Source organism: Polistes dominula, unplaced genomic scaffold, assembly GCF_049000335.1.
Source record: "Polistes dominula isolate Pdom_NZ unplaced genomic scaffold, Pdom_raw_medaka contig_18, whole genome shotgun sequence".
Lineage (NCBI taxonomy): Eukaryota > Metazoa > Arthropoda > Insecta > Hymenoptera > Vespidae > Polistes > Polistes dominula.
Window position 1 is genome coordinate 3,122,895 of NW_028301164.1, and position 23,070 is coordinate 3,145,964.

At 27.7% G+C, this 23,070-nt stretch overlaps 1 protein-coding gene across 2 annotated transcripts; it reads right to left on the reverse strand.

Annotated features, from left to right (window-relative positions):
* Positions 1-898: 898 nt before the first annotated feature.
* Positions 899-14,048, reverse strand: ple (tyrosine hydroxylase ple). Of its 2 annotated transcripts, XM_015328462.2 has the most exons (7): positions 13,203-14,048; positions 6,724-6,835; positions 6,451-6,549; positions 6,293-6,352; positions 4,416-5,235; positions 3,525-3,888; positions 899-3,299 (listed from the first exon to the last, which is right to left on the reverse strand). In XM_015328462.2, the coding sequence occupies exons 1-7, from the start codon at positions 13,266-13,268 to the stop codon at positions 3,132-3,134; spliced, it is 1,689 nt and encodes a 562-aa protein (XP_015183948.1). In that variant the 5' UTR covers positions 13,269-14,048; the 3' UTR covers positions 899-3,131. The 2 variants fall into 2 exon arrangements, with proteins under 2 accessions (XP_015183948.1, XP_089035116.1); XM_089178990.1 differs by lacking the exons at positions 6,293-6,352; positions 6,451-6,549.
* Between the last annotated feature and the right edge of the window lie 9,022 nt (positions 14,049-23,070).

The following is a 23,070-nucleotide window of genomic DNA, read 5'->3' on the forward strand; positions in this document are numbered from 1 at the left end:
CTCTAACTATAAAATTTTGTTTTATTTTATTTTTTTTTTTTTATTACTCACGAGAACGAGATTCAGGTATGTAATAAAGTAAAACGCTGAGTATCATGAAAGCAATCAAGGTAAGACGTTTGATACGACCGATCCATAGGAAGATACGAAAAGTATCATTAGAATGATCTGTAAAGTTAAAGTTTAAAAAAGAAAACAAAAATATGAGGAAGTCTCGGAATATGATTATCATCTTCGTTTACTTTCACTTACTGTCACCGTGGTCATTCCACATTTTCGCTTTGGCGCATTCCAACGTTAAAAACGAGCCGAGAACGAAAGGTAAAAGTTTTGTCATAATCGTTAACGTTTATGAGCGTGTGCCCGTTATTTACCTAAAATATAATTTTTTTTCTTCCTACTATTTCTCTGTTTCTTTCTATCTCGTTCTCTATTTCTATCCTCTTCCTTTTTTATTTTATTTTTTTTTTTTATTTATTTCTCCATTAACGTGGTAGAAAAGTACCGTGTTTCTTTTCTAACTGCATCATCGTGCACGTGGAAAGATTAAAACGTGTGAAATGTAATTGAACAAATTGGATTTGACATTTTCGTTCATATTTTCTTTCGATACGAATATCTTTGATTTCGATTAATCGATAGTACGAAGATGGGTCATAGCTTCGATAGAAAAAAAAAAAAAAAAACAAGTTTTTTCATCTTCTAATTTCAAATGCAACAAAAGACAACATAATTGTAATTGTAATTTAATTGAAAATATTATTTATTTATTATTAATTGTATTTTTTCCTATTTTTTTTTTTTTTTAATTACTTTTTATTGGTTTGTTTTTATTTTTTTATTTTCAATAAAATTAAAATAATAAATACGATAATAATTTAACGGGCTAAGCATAAGATACATATATCTTAGATTTTTATTATGCTTCAAGTACTTTACAATATAATACAAATAAAATGTTTTAAGATAGTTCGACCATTAGCTAAAAGGTTTCTTGTGTTTTTTTCTTTTTTTTTTTTTTTTTTAACCAAGTACATAATACACGTAAGTATACATACATACGAGGAGGTATTTGGTACGAGTTAGTATTAAAATAATAAAAGGAAAAAGAGTTGTTTTGTTGGTCGAGATATGTGCAGGTTACGAGCTAATAATAAGCAAAAGATACACGCCATCATCTATTATTTAATTAACTAATTAACTAACTACATTCTATATATATATATAGAGGAGTTGTTGTGCTAGATTATTTTATTATTTTAATTTAAACGTCGATTATATTTCAATATCGGTGGATCGAAACTTGTTACTTGCATTTTCTTCCTTTGTTTTCATATTTTCATTTATCTCATATAATTGTGGATAAAAATGTTCATGTAAATAATAATCAAATAAAAAATATCCTATTAACAAAGATATATTATTTTCATATTTAATGATTTTTCATTGTATTTTAATACTAAAACTACATTTATACACAATTATACAATACAAATGATTGAAGTTTAATCAGAAAATATTAAACATTTACAAAAGAGATTTCATAATTAATTAATTAAGAGAAAACAAAGAAAGAAATATTTCTAATATAACAAATACAATATTGTACAATATATAATAGTAATACAATGTGGGTGTACAATAAAAATAAAAATAATAATAATAATAATTAAAAATATAATGAACGGAAATTAAAGACGCGCGTGTAAATGTGCGAATTTTAAACGAGTTAAAAAAAAAAAAGAAAATCAAAATAAATTCGTTGATTTTATTTTTGTTATTTTTTGTTTTGTTTTTTTTTTCTAAAAAAAAAAATTCGTCGAAGCTCGAGTTACGGATGTTTTATTTTTTTGTCACGCTTTTTAACTACGTATGTAAATAAAACGAACAAAGACGAATATATAAAAAATGTGATTCTTAATGATCAACGGGTGTGATATACAACCAATGAAAAACAGGAGGTTTTGCTTGATCGCAACTTTTACCAATGACGTGGAAAATTAGATTGGCATAGTATACGCGACCTTCGTTCCGCAAGTAACCTAACTACTATTCACACTCACTTTCGTTCTTAGTATCCGTATTATAAGGACATTAGTGTCCCAATTCAATATTCTCCTTTTTCTATTTTATTAATACTTCTTTTTGTCTTTATTCTGTTTTTTTTTGTTCTTTTTATTTTTTTTCTTATTTTTTTTTGTTTTTTCTTGTTTTGCTTCTTTTTCTACTAAATATTTTCTTTCGCACGTCTATGATTTACTACGATGTCAATCGAAATTATATTACTTTATACAAGAATGAGATTAAAGCTCAACTATGCTAGTGGAATGTACTACGATAATGAAAAAAAAAAAAATGAAAAAAAAAACAGAAAAGAAAATAGGACGCGAGTTAAAATATTGTTTCAATCTTATTCGTTTAAAGAATAAAAATGAAATCTTTAAAAAATAATGAAAGAAGAAACTTTATGAAGCGCGGCGGGATTAAACTTAAGGAACTAAATTAAAGGAAGTCCAAATTTTGGCTTATTTTTTTTTTTTTTTTTTTTTTTAGACCTTGTCTTGGATCTTCTATCTCTATCTTTCTCTTTCTCTCTTTCGTAACAAATTAAAAAAGAAAAAAACAAACCGATTCTGATTAAATTAACTCAAACTTGGCAACTTTTGATACCTCGAAACGTTACTTACTTGTATCTATTTTTTATATAAATAATAAAATAATTATTAAAAAAAAAAAAAAAAAAAAAGAGATTTGGAAAAAAGAAGAACATTAATCGATGTGTTGATAAATCAAAAATTAAAAAAAAAAACAAACAAATAAAAATAAACGAGAGCATAAGAACACAATTTTGTTTTCTCGAACAAATGTTTTTTTTTGTTTTCGTCTATGACAACGTCTACGAGACAATAAGCGGCAATTTTTTATTGTTTTTTTTTTTTTTTCTATATACTAATAGGATAAAGGATAAAAAAAAATAAAAAGATTGATCGAGATTGATTGACAATAAAACCCTATTTATCTACGACGACAAATCTAAGCAATAAGATAAGTTAAATCGTTTTCTTTCAAGAGAAATTGATTGGGTTTTTTTTCTTTTTTTGGAAAAAGTCAAATTATACTTTTTCATCATTTTACGCGGCAAAATTGCGCTTGATTTTGTTAATAGCATTGGTAAGATGAGTTATATCGGTATTAAGTTGAGAAAGAACTCCTTCCAACCTGTCGACCGTGTCGAGTACTTCAACACGTTGCGTGTGCGGATTAAACCTGACCTCGAATGGTCTGCTCATGGTTGCCACCTGAAACATTCAAACGGAATGCTGTTTTAATTCCGGCTTTTACGAATAAATGAAACACATTTAAAATTCATATAAAACGTTATAGTAATAGTTTGATCATGATTGATCTTAAAACAAATAAAAAATAAATCAATCATTTTCAAATTTTCATTCAAACATCATCATATGAATCATTCAATGTTTTTTGAATTTCCATTCAGAACATTCAATGTTATCATAACTTACCCAACGACGGAACTTTTCTTTAGCATCTTCGAAACTTTCAGCAACGAAATAAATCGGTTGATATTCTTGATCTTGATACTTTTGAACAGCCGTAGTAGTTGGTTCGAATGGTCGGTGTTCGCATTTATCGCTCAGAGCATGAAGCAATTCACCATAAGCAGATAAGAGACCAGCGCCATAAGCTTTTACCTCACCACCCTCCATACATAATCCAAATTCAACGGTGAACCAATAAATAGTTGATAATTTTTCAATTTCTTCATCAGATGCACCGAGTGATGCCAAACCAATTTCTTGTGAAAATTGTGCGAAACTTGGATCGGCAAGTAGCGGCATGTGTCCCAATAATTCGTGAATGCAATCTCTGTAGATATATATATGAAAATAATGATATTAATTGATACAGGTCAAAGAGAAATTATTATTTTATATTATTATTTATCTATTCATCTAAAAGTTCGTTCATTTAACTCGTGTAAAAAAGGGTATAGGTTTCGGTACGATGATAGAAGTGACAAGTATAACAACCATCTCAAAATTAAGGGACGAACGATGAAAGAGAGTTCGCAACTGGTGCACAAGTGAGTTATCAACGACATCGTGTCGTTAAAAGCCAATTAGAGTTCCATTACGAGCTTAGAGAAGCATAGTAATTAGGTTACCAGCTCTCCCTTTATTCTCCCCCCTGTTCGCCCCTTTCTCTTTATCTTTCTCATTATACGTAGATACATATGCATATATATATATATATATAATATCGATTTAAATTACCCAGGTGTTAATAATAGTAACTTTATATCGAAAGGTATTAATAACTCGACAATCTTATTTTAAATCATCTTCTTATCGTACTTATTATAAAAAAAAAAAGAAATATATAGTAATACTCACGGTTCAGGAGTGTGATAAGGGCTGTTGATATGACGAACGTACTGGGTACTTTGGAATACTCTAAATGCAAGACTCGATAGGAAATCCCTGGCGGTGAGCAATCCAGCTGCTGGTCTTAATGTAAATCCAGTATTCTTTTGTAGAAAATTACTAACTTCTTGTAATTGTGGTATACGATGACACTCAAAGATCTTTTCTTCTTGTAATTTTTTGAAGACTCTTTGATACTCCACACATGCGTGTTTAGGTACCAGATCAACAACGGTATTGAAAACGCGAGACCACGTCTCATTTTCAACTTCGGTGTATGGGATGCTGGGAATTGGATCACCATACTTATAAGCAAATGCTATCTCAGCTATGACCTTTCTACGTGCACGATATTCCTTATCCGCAAATCCAGGATGGTTCATATCGAGATCCGGTTCGTACTTCGTCATCAAATGATTACAATTGTCTAAATCTGATGCGTGACGTGGGAACCAAGGATCCTTGATGCTTACAGAATTCTCCGTCAACAAAGTAACGCCGTCCAACGATGAACTTTGTCGTAGATTTCGTATCAATTGCAATAGACATTGTTTCGTTATATCAACCTTCACCAGAACATCGAACTGTAAACCTTCCTTTTTCGAAGGTCTCGATTCAACGTGAGTTACCGTACCCTTGAAATTTTCAACGGTCTTTAAGATTCTTGCCAATGAACTAATGCCTTCACGCAAACGTAACACTAATGAAGCTTTTTGTATGACGTTTTCGCTCTCCGGACTTTCAGCAATTGCTTTAGCCAATACAACTTCTTCCTCGGTCAATCCAACATCTGTTAAAAACAATGTTAATCTATTTTATCTTTTATTATATTATCATTGTTTTAAAATGAAACTTATTGTGTTTCAATTTATATCATCGATATTTACGAGAATATTGAAAAGAAAGAGAATATAAGAATATTTTTCAAATGTTTTATTGACAAAATTCAACTAAAACATTTACTATTTGTAAAATAGGATTCTTCACATTGGAAGTTTAATAATAAAAATCATTCCCTTTCACGTGAAAATTCTCCAACACCATGAAGTGACACAAAGCGGCAAAATATAATAATCGCGTGATTCGTAGTCCATTTCCGTCAGAGCATTCTGTCGTCAGTTGCAGCAATGGTGGTGGTAGTGGTGGTAGTAATGGTGGTGGGTGCTACTGACGACAACGGCGACGATAGGAGGATGGGAGGGGTGCGAATGAGTGGTTGGAAAAGAAGTAAAGTGGTTCTCGTTGTCGGGCTTGGACGTGCCCGACTTTGAGAACAAAGATGAAAAAATACGAGAAGGAATAAACGTATTATACTTTTTCATAGTCATTCTCGAACGTTGAAAGTTACTTTTTGTAAGAACGTCTTCGTCTTATATTCGAAAAGAAGAAGAAGAAGAAGAAGAAGAAATGAATTTCTCTTTTTTTATTCTTTTTTTCTCTTCTTTGAACGGTAATACGATTCTAAATGCACGAAGAAGAAAACTTGGATAGAGTGGCACGTTCAAAGCAATTCAGACAGAAGTGAGTGTCGTGCCAGCACTTGACTCGACTCACTTTGGTCCGGTAAATACCCTCGACAATGACCCTCGCATTTCACCCTCCATTTACCCCCAACATGTTCCTCCTCCTCCTTCTCTTTTTCTTTATTCTTCCTTCAATCTTAACACTACTATCACAGTCCCCCTTTTTTTCTTTATCGAAATTCATTTCCGTGACAATTTTGTTGAAGAACATTTTTCTACAATTTCTAGGAAATTTTTTCTTTTTCTTCTTTTTCTTCTTTTTTATCGTGTCTATTTTTATAATAGACATTTCGTTAAAATTGAAATTTAAATAATTACACTTACCGTCGTCATAATCGTCATCGGGTTTCTCTTCGCTGTCTGATGAAACATCAGCTTTAGCTTCTGAAAGATTAAAAACGTAACGTGCTCATGCCAACATGCTCTACAAGTATGGGTTTTTTTTTTTTTTTTTAACAAATATTTGCATAGTGTAAATTTACCTCCTTCCTTGCTTTCACAAATTAAAGTCTCTCCATGTTCCCCGTCAATGTAAATTTCAGATTGTCCTTCTTGTTGGTCTTTTGGATCGGCATTTGGGTCTGTTTAATTTGTCAAAACGTAAAACGTGTCATGCAACATCGATACTAATTTGTTTTTTTTTTTTATTATTCTAATTTCAATTAACAATACTAATGAATATATAAAACATTTAAACACGGTACATTCAAGATAATAATTATTAAATAATAAGTAAGAAAACAATGTGTATTTACCATTCGCTCGTTGACGTGCTTCTTCCAATACGTTTTGTTTAGTCTGTTTGACGACTAATTTTTCGAAACGAGCATCGTCCACCAATGAACGACGTCGTGCCGGATAACCATTCTGCAAAAAATAACAAAACAAAATAAAAATAATAATATTTAACTTACGTGTCTTGTATCTCTTTTAAAAATTGTTTGTTCTGATCGAAGAAGAAGTTGTGTACAAAAAAAAAAATAAAAATAAAAAAAGAAAAGAAAAGAAAAGAACTTTTTCCTTTCTGGATAAATTTAATGACACTTGTAAGACACACTTGGTCTTTGACATAAAAAAAAAAAAACTTTCTTCGTCAAAAGTCAATAGTCGTTTCGAAAAGTCTTCTTTGTTCACAAAAGAAATGGACAGGTTCAGATCGTTAATGAATAGAAGCATAAAAGTAAAAGGGAAATGAATTGTCGTAGGATCCTTCCTGCTGTTACTGAAGTATAGGAAATGAATTAATCTTGACCATTGTAAGTAAGTCAGCTCAAAGAGATTTAGGTTGAATTATCTGTGTGTCCCTTGAGGGCAAGTGAGTGCTCCTCTTTTCTTTGAAATCCTCGTTCAATTTTTTTTCTCTTTAATCGATAAATTGAAATATTCGATATATTGATAGTTTAAAAAATAAAAATTATTTCTAACAAAATTAAACACATCGTCGATTACGTGGATTTTTAGATCATTCAATGTAATATTCCTATGTTTAAAACATAGAACACTATTATACACTTAGTAAGTTGTCAAAGGAACACTTATCATCTCGAGTTATTAAATTTTACCATTAGTGTACTTTGATATTTAATTTTTTCATCGTCAAGTTGTATTTTAATGTTCCACTGTACTAAAAGGTTTTCTCTGTATCATCAATGTTATAATTATTTTTAAAAAATTTGATTTAATTCGTTTACTATTACTAAAACGTTGTTTAAAGTTTAATTTCATTATTTGCAATATTGAATTAATAATAAATGTATTTATTTTAGAAAATAAAACTATTATACACTTAATAAAATGTCAAAGGAACACTTATCATCTCGAGTTATTAAATTTTACCATTAGTGTACTTAAATGATATATATAAGATTTCATTCATAATAGTTTTATGTTTTAAGTAAATACATATTTATTTTATATTGATTCAATATTGCAAATAATGAAATAAAACTTTAAACAACGTTTTAGTAATAGTAAACAAATTATGTCAAACTTTTTAAAAATAATTATAACATTGATAATACAAAAAAAAACCTTTTTACACAGTGGAACTTTAAAATACAACTTGACGATGAAAATATTAAATATCAAAGTACACTAATGGTAAAATTTAATTACTCCAGATGATAAGTGTTGCTTTGGCATCGATTTAAAAAAAAAAAAGAAAAAAATGAAAACGTTTAGTAATAAAAACTGTAAACTGGGCCAAGTATATAATACTTTACCGACAGTTATACATCAGACTGTTGTTTCATCGTTAGACCAGGGTCATCAAAGAAGACTTAACGTGCTGCATAATTCTAGGTTTGCATTTATTTATTTATTTTTCTTGCGACTATTACCGTCTACTGATCTTTAAGTGATCCCACGTTCTTTCCCTTCGTTGAAAAGGAAAGAAAAAAACATGAAAAGGAAAAAAAAAAGATAAAACGAGATCGCGGAATGTCGCGTATGACCTTAAAGCAATTGTACGATCCCCGGTTTGTACGAGAAGGCAGAAGAAACGACCTCGAATCAAACAAATCGAATAATCTGCCGAGACATAATGGTGTCTAAGAAAATTAGTTTAATCATTCTAAAAAGGAAAAAAAACATTACGTATTACCATGATATTAATCACTTGGAACTCGATACAAATATTCGATAGTTATGAATAAATAAATTCAAAAAAAAAAAAAAGATATATGTATATAAGACATTAATTTTATTCAAATATAAAATTATGAATTAATAATTAAAAGTAATAAAATAAGAAGTGTATCGACTATGATGAAACTCTGATCATCCAAGGTATGTATGTGACAATAATTACGATGACATATACTCGTGATCTAACAAACAATCAAGTACAAAATTGGTATGATACGTTAGGTTAATATAAGATAATGATACGTATCTCGGCAAAATACGGAAAGGAAAAAGAAATTAGAAAAAGGAAAAAAAGGAAGATAAAAAAAATAAAAAATAAAAAGGAAAAACTTGTCAGCTCAAGGTAAGGTGAGATCGAGAAGCGCGAAAAAAGAGTAAAATCGAACGAGCTAGATCTCGGTGACAAGTTGCGCGATCGATATATGCATAATGTATCTCGAACGAACGAATGTGTCTAACTATTTCAATACGAGAATCGCCATCGCCATTCGACGATAGAGATGACATTTTTCTTTACATTTTTTCAATAGGTAATATTTTCTTTCCATTTGCTTGAAGAGAAAACACACGCGGTGATGTCGGTGGCAGTCGCGGAGATTAACAAATGGAATCCGAACGATCGCGTTAGCAAGAACCGCTATTTAAATACGGTCAATTAACAGACAAGAATAATTAACATTCTATGACGGAGGTGTATGTTATACGTGAATGCTCGTAAACGTAAGTATCTGTGTCCGGTATAAATACTCTAATTTATTTATTTATTATTATTATTATTTTTCATTTTTTTATTTGTTGACTTTTTTCCCCCTTCTCTAAATTAAACTATAAAATAAAGAAAACGATAAGTTGAACCTTTAAGACAATGCAAAACTCGTAAATGTAAATATCAGTGTCCGGTATAATACTCGAATTTATTTATTATTATTATTATTATTATTTTTTTTATTATTCCTTTTTTATTTGTTAAATTTTTTTTCTTCCCTCTCTAAACTAAACTATAAGAAAAATAAAACTATAAGTTGAACCTTTAAAACAATGCAAAACTCGTAAATGTAAATATTGGTGTTCGGTATAATACTCTAATTTATCTATTTATTTATTTATTTATTATTATTATTATTATTGTTATTATTTTCATTTTAAATTTTTTTTACTTATTAAAATTTTTTTATTCGTTTTTTAAGCTAAACTATTTCTTTTAATTTCGCTTTTGCAAAAAAAAGAAAACGATAAGTTGAACCTTTAAAACAATGCAAAACTCATAAACATTAATATCCATGTCCAGTATAATATTCTAATATATTTATTATTATTATTATGATTTTTATTATTAGTTTTTCTAATTCCTTTTTTTAATTAGTTACAATATTTTTCCTCTTTTCTTTCAACTATGCCAAACTATTTCTTTTAATTTCTCTTTTGCAAAAAAAAAAAGGATAAAATAAGAAAACTATAAGTTGAACCTTTAAAACAATGTAAAACATTTAACCTATCATTATCATTAGTCTCAAACATTATATTCTCATATCTATAATACGCTCTAATTTATCACAAGTCTAACGAGACCGATTTTGCAACCGAGTTATGCCAAATGTTCGCTGAATCGTGAAAAAAAAAATAGAAAGAAAGAAAAAAAGGGAAAGAATTAAACCACCAGTGGATATCCCCGTGTCCACCTGCGTACGATCACGATGTTTCGATGGCAAAGATACATCGATATCTTGAATGTAACGAGCCAAGGTCATATATCTTAGAGCACCCTAGCAACCTGGCAAACTCCTACCGGACACGATCTGATCTGGTGGCCAGATATGGGAGCGAGCAAGTTCCGTTTGAATGAGTCATGGGTTCACCATCATTCTTGTCTCGTTATTTGTGGTTGTTCTGTTACACTACTGTATATGTTTGATATGCTAGAAACTGATTCGAAATATCGAAAAATTCAATCGACTTACTCAAGTATCATTCTTACTTAGTGTTAACGTTAGCGAGAATGTCTAATCGTTCGTAAAGATTTTCAAAACCACACGTATTACAATAATTAAATATATAATATATATATATATATATTTTTAAATAATTACAATTTTATTTAATATTATATTAATGAATTCATTAAATTTAATTATTCATTAAAAATAAATTTAAATTATTAAAATTACCAAATAAATATAAATCAAATTATATATAATTATATATTTATTTAATTTAGTAATATAATTACTATATAATATAATAAGTAATTAAAATATATATATATATATATATATATATATATATATATATATATATATTTCAGCTTTTTATATTATAATTTTACATATATAAATTATATAGTTTTTCATATTGTAATTTTATATATATATATTTGGATATACTAGTTTCTTTGATGTATTAGTTTTTTATATTTTATTATATATACTGTTATAGACGCGTATTTATCTATCACTCAAGGTCCCTGACACATGACTAAATATACAAGTAAGGTATTAAAGAGAACGCATGATCAAATGAGAGAAAAATAAAGATAGAAAAATCACTAGTCGCATCCGCCAAAGCGATGTTACAATCGTGTTTACAATCGCGTATATCAATCGCGTTTACTATCGTTAATCGTTCCTTTCCTTTTGCAATAGATGTTTCTTTTATTCTTTTTCTATTCTTTTCTTTTCTTTTCTTTTCTTTTCTTTTCTTTTCTTTTCTTTTCTTTTCTTTTCTTTTCTTTTTCTCTTTTTTTTCTAATTTTCTACCAAGGAACGTCAAAATTTTCGATCGATTCTCACACAGTATAAATATTGTCGTCATTATTTTTTTTTTTTTTTTTTTTTTTTACGAGTAAACACAACGTTAGAATATCTCACTAAATTAGCCAACATTTTTTTAATTGATGTTAATTTATTCTACTACCGATCTGGTCGACGAACCATAAAATTAATAAAGTACGTATATTCTAATGGAAATTTCAAATCAAATATTTGTCTAATTCTTGTATATTTTGTTTCTCTCTCTCTCTCTCTCTCTCTCTCTCTCTCTTTCTTTATCTATCTCATTTGAAAATAATAGTCTTGTTTATTTCCTCAATCGACGAATTATATATACAGTTATATATACATCTATGATAATGATCTAAAATGTTTCGTAGATTATCATCTTATTTGATTTTCATCTTTCCTCCTCTGTTTATTTTCTATTTATTACTAACGGTGACGAAAGGAAAAAAAATAGATAAGCCGTATAAATAATTTTTTATCACCGGTATACACACGAGTTGTTAAAATAAAATTATATATAAATATAATTAGATATCAGAGACGTTTTTCCTAGTAAACTAATGATACTTATAATCTTACGTAAATCATCTTAGATATCGATTAGTTTGATTATCATAAATATCATTGTATATGTTTTATTATAAAACCCGTAAAAATTCTGTATATAGTAATAGATAGATTGAACTTGGAAGATTGTATTGTTTAGAAAGAAGTGTATTAGCAATTATGGTTGATTAGTCATTGAACGATACGGTTCCTCATTAGGAAAATGACTTTAAATAGAAGTAATTTAGAATGATAAAGATATGTGATGACAATCATTTGGTAAGAAAAAGAAAAGAAAGGAAAAACCATGGGATACATTTGAACATACACATACTCGTGTCTGGTATCGTTTATTGGATTCATCATCAACCGGTCATTACGCGACTTGAACGAACATTGACGAACACAACATATGATTTTCTTGTCTCAATGACGTGAGATCTTTGTTAATGATAATTTTAAAATACACGGTAAAAGGGAAATAAAGTTTAGAAATTGTATTATTTCCTTTTATCACGTTTGTTACACGTGGGATAACACGTAATAGGTATAGTTATATTTATGGACTATGTAAATTATATAAAAATAAAAAAAAAATAGGAAAGATCGTTGATTTTACGATATGACGATTTGTAACTAACGTTTTCTAACGTTAGCTTCAACATTTTTGTTTTGACAGAGAAATATCATATATCACGAGAAAGAATTTATATAAATTCCAATCATTAATATTTGAAACGTTTGAATAGACTTTCTCTAATCGAATATTCTTGATTTTTCCTCATACATATGTTCTTCCTTTTATTTGATTACAAAATTTATGCACGATGAGTTTCACTTAGGTTAACAACAACGTTTAGTAGACGAGATCGTTTTTATCGTGAGAACAAAAAAATGGGTTATGTAAATAAAACGTTTTACGAGACGTACAAAACGTTACTAGAAATAATTGTATAAAACAAAAAAAAAAAAGAGAGAAAAAAAATTCTTCAAATAACCGTAAATATACGAAACAAACAACAGTTACTTCCGATTCACGATGATCGTCTCCCGATGAGTATGCAACATCCGTGCGAATTTTACACGCATTGAAATCTCCAAACTAACCGTTTCGAAATACCATTTGAAACAACTGCAAATTGATTCTTAACGTTGACTTATTAATAAATTATCAGTAATTATCGTCGTATTGTAAAATTCATACGATCTGTCAAAACTACACGTTATTATAAATATTTATCAATAAAAAAAAAAAAAAGGAAACTCACCTCAATGCTGTACGACTTCTTAATGGCGAACATTTCGCGATTCTTCTGAGCTGCTGCTACTGCCATTTCGTATATCAAACTCTCTCCAATTTTTCTTTAGTGGAAAGCTTTGAAAACGTGTACGCGCGAATATATATATATATATATATATATATATATATATCTTCCTCGTAATTTTACGTCTCTTAAACTTCGTCTTTATGATTCGTCGATAAATATTTTTCGGCCTGATACGAATTACGATATAACAATGATAATAATTATCCCGAAACAACAATAACAACAACAACAACAACAACAAAACAAGTACTTTGCTGCTGCTTTTTTTGTCTCTCTCAATAAATCAATAAATCGTTTTATTCTTCACTGCCTATTTCGGTTGACAAAGAAAATATTACTCGAACTTGGTTGACAGGAGGGTTAATCAATCTTTCCAATCGAAGAATATTTTGTTTCTCCAAATATTCGATTTGACAAGTTACTCGTTGATCGAGCTAAACATATATAAATATATATATATATATTTATTCTCGAAAATAAAATCCGAACTAATTGGACTAAAGAAATTTGTTATATTTCTTCGATCGTTAAATATCGATTAAAAAAAAAACAAACAAACAATTTCAATTTGTCCGCGTTTGTCCGATGTAATTTCTTTCTTCAAACTTAGAATATTTCTTTTGTATATTTCCTCTTCCGAAGTTATATTTCTTCGTAGTAGACGAATATGTACGACTATTTGGAGACCACGAGAAAGATAAGAGAAGAGAAGACCGACGGTTGTTAAATGTCTCTCTTTCTTTCGTATAAAAAGCCCTCTTTTGGACGAAGCGTACGAGCGAATGCGTCTACAGGGCGGATTGCCGCGGCATATAAACGTTGCCTCCCTTCACCGCGCCAGTTAATTCCGGGGTCAGGGGTGCCCCCACCCCTACAACACCCCCACTCCAACATCAAACGGGGTTTCGGGTGGTCCATCGAGCTGCAATCTCCCAGCTACCGTCCTAACCACCACCAACTTCTCTTCTACGCTCCGGCGCATCGCATTTCCTCCTCCCAAACCACTCTCTTTCTTTTTTCTATATTTCTCTCTCTCTCTCTCTCTCTTTCTCTATCACTCTCTTTTACTCTCTTCCTCTTTTTCTCTTTCTTCTCTGTCGTCCTTCTAATAAGCGTACTTTCCATCATCCTTCTCCTTTCCCTCCTAATACCCTACGATCCTATAGGACTCAATTTTCTATGCTTTTTTATACTCATTTGTTTACTATTTTACTTTTTCAGGGTGTTTTTGGTCATTTTAGAATGTAACAATAGTTATTAACAATATTGTAAAAGGAAATATCGTTATTTTGGTATCATTTGCAATAGTGACTTGTTATTTACACTAATTTTATATTCCTTTATTTTTTTCTTTTTCTTTTTAAGAATGTAACAAAAGTTATTAACAATATTGTAAAAGGAAATATCGTTATTTTGTTAACAATTGTTATCAATATTGATTTGTTAATTTTGATTCTTTGTCTCTTTTTTTTTTTATTTTGTTTAACCGTGATTATTTTACGTGGAGTATTTTACGAAAGGTGAATACGATTAAATAATATTATTTGTTGAATATTTATCATTTATTATCACTTATAACAAAATATTTTATGTATTATATTTATGTTTATTAAATGTACATTTTCGTACAATAAATTATGGTTTATAGATAGATTGATAGATAGATAGATAGATAGATAGATAGATAGATAGATAGATATATCGTATTTTTTATTAATATATAATTATTAGAGTTGTATTGTAATTGATATCCTTGAATAATTGAAATTTTCTTTGTTATTGTGCTTAATCGTTGCTATTAAGAATTCTCGAGCTTACGCCGGTTCCGTGTTGGAAAAATCGTGCTCCTCCTATCGTAGGATCTGATTTACGATCGAATTAATGATAAAATAAAGTACTTACGAAAGAAACAACGCAAATACGAATATAATTTAAATTTGTATGCGTATGTATGCGTGTTGCGTGTTGCGTGTTATAACCTTTGATCTCGAGACACTTTTTTCCTATTTTAAGAAGTTAATTAGATATAAGATTATTTTACATATCTATATTTAGATATTAATCGTTATAAAACGCAACAAAATATTTCTATATTATTATTTTTCAATATTTTCATATAGTACAAGGGAAATCTTGTTTGATTCGTTAGAGAACACTTTCATTTTACATTTTTTTTTTCATTTATTAAAACGTTAATTTTCATAAATGCAATATCTCGAATATTTCATTTATGTTAGAGACAAGAAAAATCAAACCTAAGTCGATATAACGTCATTGAGCGTTATTTTTTTTTGTTTCACGTTAAAAAAATGTTTTACGCAAAACTTCGAGGAAAGTTAGATATTTGTAGTTTAAATATTCTTTTTTTTTTTGCCAACGATTTAGCGAAAGTATCAAATTAATGTAAGCTAAATAATAATAATAGTAATAATAATAATAAGATAAATATATCTATAAGAAAATTAAACGAGAGATGAAAATAAGATTGAATAAAATGTAAAAAAAAAAAAAAAGGAAAAAATTTTCCTCATACGTAAAGAGTCACAATACCTAACATACTTGCTACCTCGCACGTGTGTTTTATCGACGTCACTTTCTACGTCATGAGTTGCGCCTGGAGGCGTGTAAACGCGTCTTGGGAACTCCCAAGAGCCTCGAAGAAGAAATTCCATTTATTCGACCAATCCGACGGTACCAAGGATTCCCGAGGACGCTAAGTACTTTCCTCGAGCAATCAGATTTCATCGAAATAAACTTAAGAAGTAACGATTTAAACATCAATTTTTTTTTTCTATCGTATCACAATGAATCATTTTACGAGAAATTCAACATTTTCTTTCGAATTTGTTGTTCGTTTGTTTGTTTGTTTAATTGCTCTTTTATTTCTTCTTCTAAAACTAAATTATTTCAAACGAAACATTAAAAAAAAAATCTCTTTCATAACGTTTAATCGTAGCTATTCGAATAAATTAATTCAAGAATTCTCTTACAAATTAATAAATGATATATATTCGAAGAATTTCTTATTAAAACAATCGATTATTTTAATTGTACGATTTTTTAGAAAGCTTTGAATTATCGTCATACTATTGTAGTTACGTCTTGAAATTTGTTCTTTTTTGTTTATCTAATTTTGAAAGCTAAAATGTCATGATAAGATATGCGTTTGTCTGTACGATTAACGAGATAATACTTTTTCATTTTTTATATATAAATATATATATATACAATGACAGGTAATTATACATTATATGTATCTTCGTAAATACGTTCTTTCTATTTTTATCTTAAGGCCGGTGATACACGTAAAACAAAAAAACAATCGAATTTTTTTTTCTTTCATAAATAGTTTGTTTACCATCTTAAAAATATGCCTGTAAATTTTTAGAATGAAATTCTACATATATATATATATATATATATATATATATAATGACAGGTAGTTATACATTACATGTATCTTCGTAAATACGTTCTGTCTATTTTTATCTTAAGGCCGGTGATACATGTAAAATACAAAAAAAAAAATCGAATTTTCGAACTTTTTTCAAACTGTGGTGCAAGATAACTCAAAAAGTTCTCAACCGATTCCTATGAAATTTAGCATACATTTTCTTTATAGTATTAGCTTCTAGTTGAACTTTAAGAATGCAACAAAAATTTTCCAAAATTGCCATTTTTGACCCAAAAACCGTTAAAAAAAAGGATCAAAAATCAGACTTTTTTGTCTGAGTCGTGCCAATTTAGGATTTTTTTTTGACTTTTTAGTGTTTCCTTTGTTCAACTAGAAGATACATGTTTTATGAACACTCTCCGAATCTTTTTTTTTTTAATTTTAGATTGCTGTAATTAAAGCTAAAAATCACATTGATTGATGCCTTTCGCCGCGAGGGCCTCAAGAAATTAGTTACTATGGCGGTCATTTTAAAAAAAAAAAAAACTCAGATTCTTATGTTTTAATATTTAATGAATAAACATGCTGAGTTTCAAAACGATTCATTTATTCTCTTCCATTTTAAATAAGACTCTGAAAAACGGTCAAAATTTAGGCGTTTACATGTATTGCCGGCTTTAAACATTTGTTTTAATTGAAGATAAAACAGGTCTTCAAATCTTAATTTATTGATGAAAATGTCTTGCCCTTTAATATCTTCTAACGTGAAATTCCAATTTTTATGGGATTATTCCCGAATGACGTTAGAGAATATATTGATTTCTATTTTTGTTTGAATGACTGTAAACAGGAAAACAAATGAAAAGAAAAATAAAAAGAAAAAAATAAGGAAAGTAATCAATAGAAAATTAATTTGAACGTTGTATATTTCATTAACAAATTCATATTTCTAATAATCGGATATATCAATGATTGGTAAGTACAAGAAACGTGATTATTCTGACACGGCTATTACGCTTTCGTGTATCAAGGACAATAGAAAAGTTACGAGAGAACACAAAGTTCATTTGTGTGCATATACGAGCACTCACATATACCACCATTATCACTCTCATAAAATACATCCGTTAAATGGTATATTACAACAATATAACATTTTCTAGAACGAATTCAATTAGTTCGCTAATTGTAAGTAAAGTATGTTCAAAAATATTTGAATAATGATACTTACTTCTATAACGTCATACTTAATTATAATAATAATAATAATAATAATAATAATAATAATAAATAGAAAAAAATAATTATAACAACCTAAGAGCACAATTATATGTGATTCATGTAATTAGAAAAGAATCAAAACATTTTAATTATCTTGTGTACAATGTTTTCTGTTAAATGAAATTCCTTAACTTTTTACATTTTCTTTTGTGCAAAAATCTTTGTTTATAAGAATAAGAAGATAAGATGAAAAGATATAGGTGATTCTGATTGGTTGGATGCAAATCATAAATGTACGTGCACGTAAAGTTGTACAAAGTACATTACGTCGTTGAATAGTTGGATCGTAATGTTAATTACTATGTAAGATCGCGGAAACGTTTTAAAGGTCGGACTACATGTACAAGTAAAATAGTCCTTTCTGTATATATGTATGTGTGAGTGTAAATCTTACAACGTTATTCTACTGTAAGTGGGTGATGTGATCAATGTATGATCGGTGTGTGATCGGCATTTGTCTTTTTAATGTTAACAAAAAATCTTCTAAAAAAGAGAAACATACACACGTGTACACACACAGACGTATATTAAATATTATTCACAAAACCGTTAATGTACAGTGAGTCATAGTAATATTCTTATCCGTTTTCTCATTGTAAATTTTGTAATAATATATTTCGATAATATTGATACGTAATTTAATAAGATATTTGTTTGTGTGTGTGCGTGTGTGTGTGAGTGTATTTGTAATTTAAAGCTTGGACATTTTTTTATATAAAAATCTATTTTTTAGGGTTATTCAACTTTCTAATTGAGATATCAATTTAAATAATAATAATAATAATAATAATAATAATAATAATAATAATATATATATATATAATAAAATAAATTTAATAAAAAAATATAAATACATATTTAATATAGTATAATAATTATTAAATTTCTAACTTAAAAAAATAATTTCTAAACTCTTAGGAATTATTAAAAAAAAAAAAAATACTATAATAAACTATAATAAAAAAAAAAAAAAAAAAATTATTTAAAAATTATCGTGATATTATAAATTTTACTTTTCTTATAATAAAATATTCTTTTGTAATAAAAAAAATATATATAAATTGAAGAGATATAATTTAATTAAAAAAAAAAATAATAATAATAATTCTAAAAATATATAGAAAACGAGAAAATAAAAAATAAAATAATAATATAAAATGAATGAATATAAATAATAATCAAATAATCAAATACAATCTCTTGACTATCTATAAAAATGTTGCATTACGTATTACAATAGAAAATATTGATTGTTTTAAAATGAACAGTTAAGGTTTACACGAATATTCTTGGTATTAACTGTACGTTAGTTAAATAATTGAATCGATAATGATATATTACCAATAAGATTTCATATTGGATAAGAAAATAACGGCTAGTGGCAATAGTGCTGACGACAATAATACAAACACATTTAAACATAGAGATATTCCGCTAGATTGAGAAACGATGATACAAGGATTGGATAAACTCATGTATGTATAATAATAACACTTATTAGCAATTATTTCTTTATTGCAGAAAATCTCGAGATCATACAAAGATCCTTGAGAAACGATTTCAAATCATTAAGAACAATCTCAACGGACACATTAATTGTGTTAATTCTTCGATAATCAAATCGTTTGATTTTTATCTCATCATTTTTTATTTATTTTGTTTTTTTGTTTTTATTGGTTTTACCTTTTTTTTTTTTTTTTTTATATACACACAGAGTAAGGTGTATAACTGAACCAATAAAAACCACTAGTTTTATATAAATCTTTATTTATTGATAAGAATGTAAAAGAATAGTAAAAAATAAACTTTATAATAAATTTTATTACAGTTAGAATGAAATGTCAGAAATATTTTTTCAATAATTAATATCTCCTCGTTCAGCACTGTTGCATATTATAGCACTTTATGTATATATTTGCATATGGTCAAAGTTAACAAAGAAATTAATTAATTCGACAAACTAATCATTTTTATTTACAACTTTTCCCGACTTATTTTCGATCAATATTTTCCAACAGTTTATTTTTGTATTTTATTCCTTTGACGATTATTCTTCTTCACGTCTTCCGTTTTTTTTTGTTTTTTTTTTAATTGATTTTACCTGTTCTCTTTCATATACATATGTATATCTTTACATATAGTCATAATTAACAAAGAAATTAATTAATTTGACAAACTAATCATTTTTATTTACAACTCTTCCTCTTTTCCTTCCTCAATTTATATTTTTAAATAGTTTTTTGTTTGTTTATTAATAACTATTATTCTTCCTCCCTCGATACTATTACAAAAAAAAAAAAAAAAAAAAAAAAAAACAGCAGATAAAGCACGTGTAAAGAACGTGTTATACATATATATAAATAAATATAACATACGTACTTATCTTTACGATATAGGTGTGTCGAACGAAGAGTTGGATAAATATTCATCGGTAGGAGTGTGTTGTTCTATAAAAGATAATCGTACACGGTTCGTCCTTTGAACATTGACGCATTTCAAAGGAGCGTCTAAACATAGGACGAGACAATTTTCCACGCCCTCTCTCTCGCTCTATTGCAAATAAATCAATCTTCCTGATCATTAATCGATCGATTTTATAAGGAAATAATATGATCTAGCAATAGAATGTAAAACGTATATAACTCATCATGCATTTTATTAAAAAAAAAAAATAAATAAATAAATAAACCGAAGAAAAAGAAAAATAAAACTAAAAATCACTAATTTTGAGATCCTAGAAAATAGTATTCAGTATATATATATATATAATAATTATTTTTTTAACATGATATTAATTTTTTATTTATATTAAATATTTATATTAAATAATTTACATTTAATAATAAAATTATAGTTTCTATTGGATTGAAATAATATATAGATAAAAATTAAAATATTAAACATTTTAAATTTCTTAAAAAAAAATAACAATAATATAATAATAATAACAATAATAATAATAATAACATTCAAAATAATTTAAAACAATGATTGTTAACATTAGTATACAATTTTATTTGCTTTATGTTTTTATTTGAAATTTGTTTGTTTGATAATATTTTAATCAATTCTATTTTTAAGTAATGGAAATATTATCCTGTGTGGGTTGGATAATTCAATTGATAGTTCTTTAATTCGTAGTTCGTTCACGACAAGTGTAAATGATGTGAATTATTATCCGATATATCTATGATTTATATAAGATACTATAAACAATATTTAATATATATATATATATATATATATATATATATATATATATATATATATATATATAAAGAGAAAAACTGATACAGTTATATTATGAAACACAATATTCAAACACCAATGGCAATTAAATATTCATTGTAAAGGGGTGTGCGAGTGACGAAGTGGTCAAACAAGTGTGACTAGAAAACACATACATACACATACTATATATATATATATATCTACATACATTGATATCTTCTTAATACGATAAAGAATATTTCATTGCTATTGTATAAACGATAAAGATCAATGAAAACGTAAAACGTAGTAAAAGTTCATTTAAAAGGACCTATTAACAAAAGAATGTGAAATTGTAAGATGAATTTTAAATTGTATAATAAAAATAGGAAAACAAAAAATGAATTCGTTAACATTTAACAAATGCGGACGTTGATGCGGAATTGAATAGAAGAAATGCAACATTACGGTTAAAATTCCGCAGAAAGTTTTCCACGAAAGAAAGTAACACTTTTCTTTCTGATTTCTTTTTTTTTGTTTTTTTTTTTTGTTCTTACTGTACGAGTATCTGCTTTGATTTACTAATAAGGCAAAACGACAAATTCAATGCACTTTTTTGTTTCATTCTCTTTCTCTTTCTCTTGTTTTGTCAATTGCAAATGAAAATTAACGTTTAATAAAAATTAATTGTCATTGTGTAAAAATAATGAATTAGGTTTGTTCGATTGGGATTAATCGAACATGGAAATTTCGATTGGATTTCGAACAGAAATTAACGTCGTCTGTATTTCATGGATATTAACGTCAATAACTGACCTTTTTTTAATATTTTACTAACTTTGTTTGAATTATTTTTTCAGTTCTTTTTTCTTGTATCTTATTGTTGTTCAGATTTAACGCTCAATGCTAATTAGTTTTAATTATATTATCTAATCCATAATCCTTGATATTTATTCTCATTCTCTAGGAACACTATTTAAAGATGAATCAAAAAATCAATTATAAGTTTTTTAAGATTATAAACTAACAACTATGAAACATGTTTGCATTATTTTTCTTTCTAATGCATCAATTAAAATTGCATTTAATCATTTCCTGAATTAAATTCAACGAGGTGTGGTGTTTGTGTGTGTGTGTGTGTGTGTGTGTATGTGTATTGTCGATGATAAAATGATGTAACAAGAAATAAATAAGAAAAAAACAATTATTATATTTTGGACCAATGAAATTGTTTAAAATCGATATAGTTATAGTTAATGTCTTTTGGAAAAGTTATGATTGGTGAACGGATCAAAGCTAAAAGTGGGTTTTCCATAAGCTTCGAACTCCTCGGGCTGAGCTTGACGGGACAACAATGAACGTGCAACTGACAGAAAGGGACACTCTGTCATCCAACCTAGAAGAGGATTTTAATTATTACGAGTGCTCGCCATTGGTCGTACATGCGTAATCCATGAACTACGATATGGGAAATGTAACGGGTGTTTTGTAACTTATCAAATGTCGCTTATAGGTTTGAATTAGTTTTTTCTTTTTTTTTTGGAACTTCATTGAGTGTTAAAGTTAGAAAATTCATAATCAAAGACATGTAAAAATGTTTTCCTACTACATTGATGTATATAAATCAATTTAGAAATTTTATTTAAATATTAATTAGACTTAATTTATGTTGACATTAATGATTATTCAATTAATCAAATGATATCAAAATTGATATGCATTTTTATTAACGAAAATGTTGCTAATTTGTTGACAAATTTCAACACGTATTAATTGATTTTAAAGTTTTATAAAAAAAAAAAAAAAAAAAATAAATTAATAAGAATTTATCTTGGAATGAGTTGATTTTTCTTCACTTTGTTGCACGAATATCGACGTTGAAATAGATGCTTTTCTTCCTGCAAGGTTGCAACTTGTCTCAGA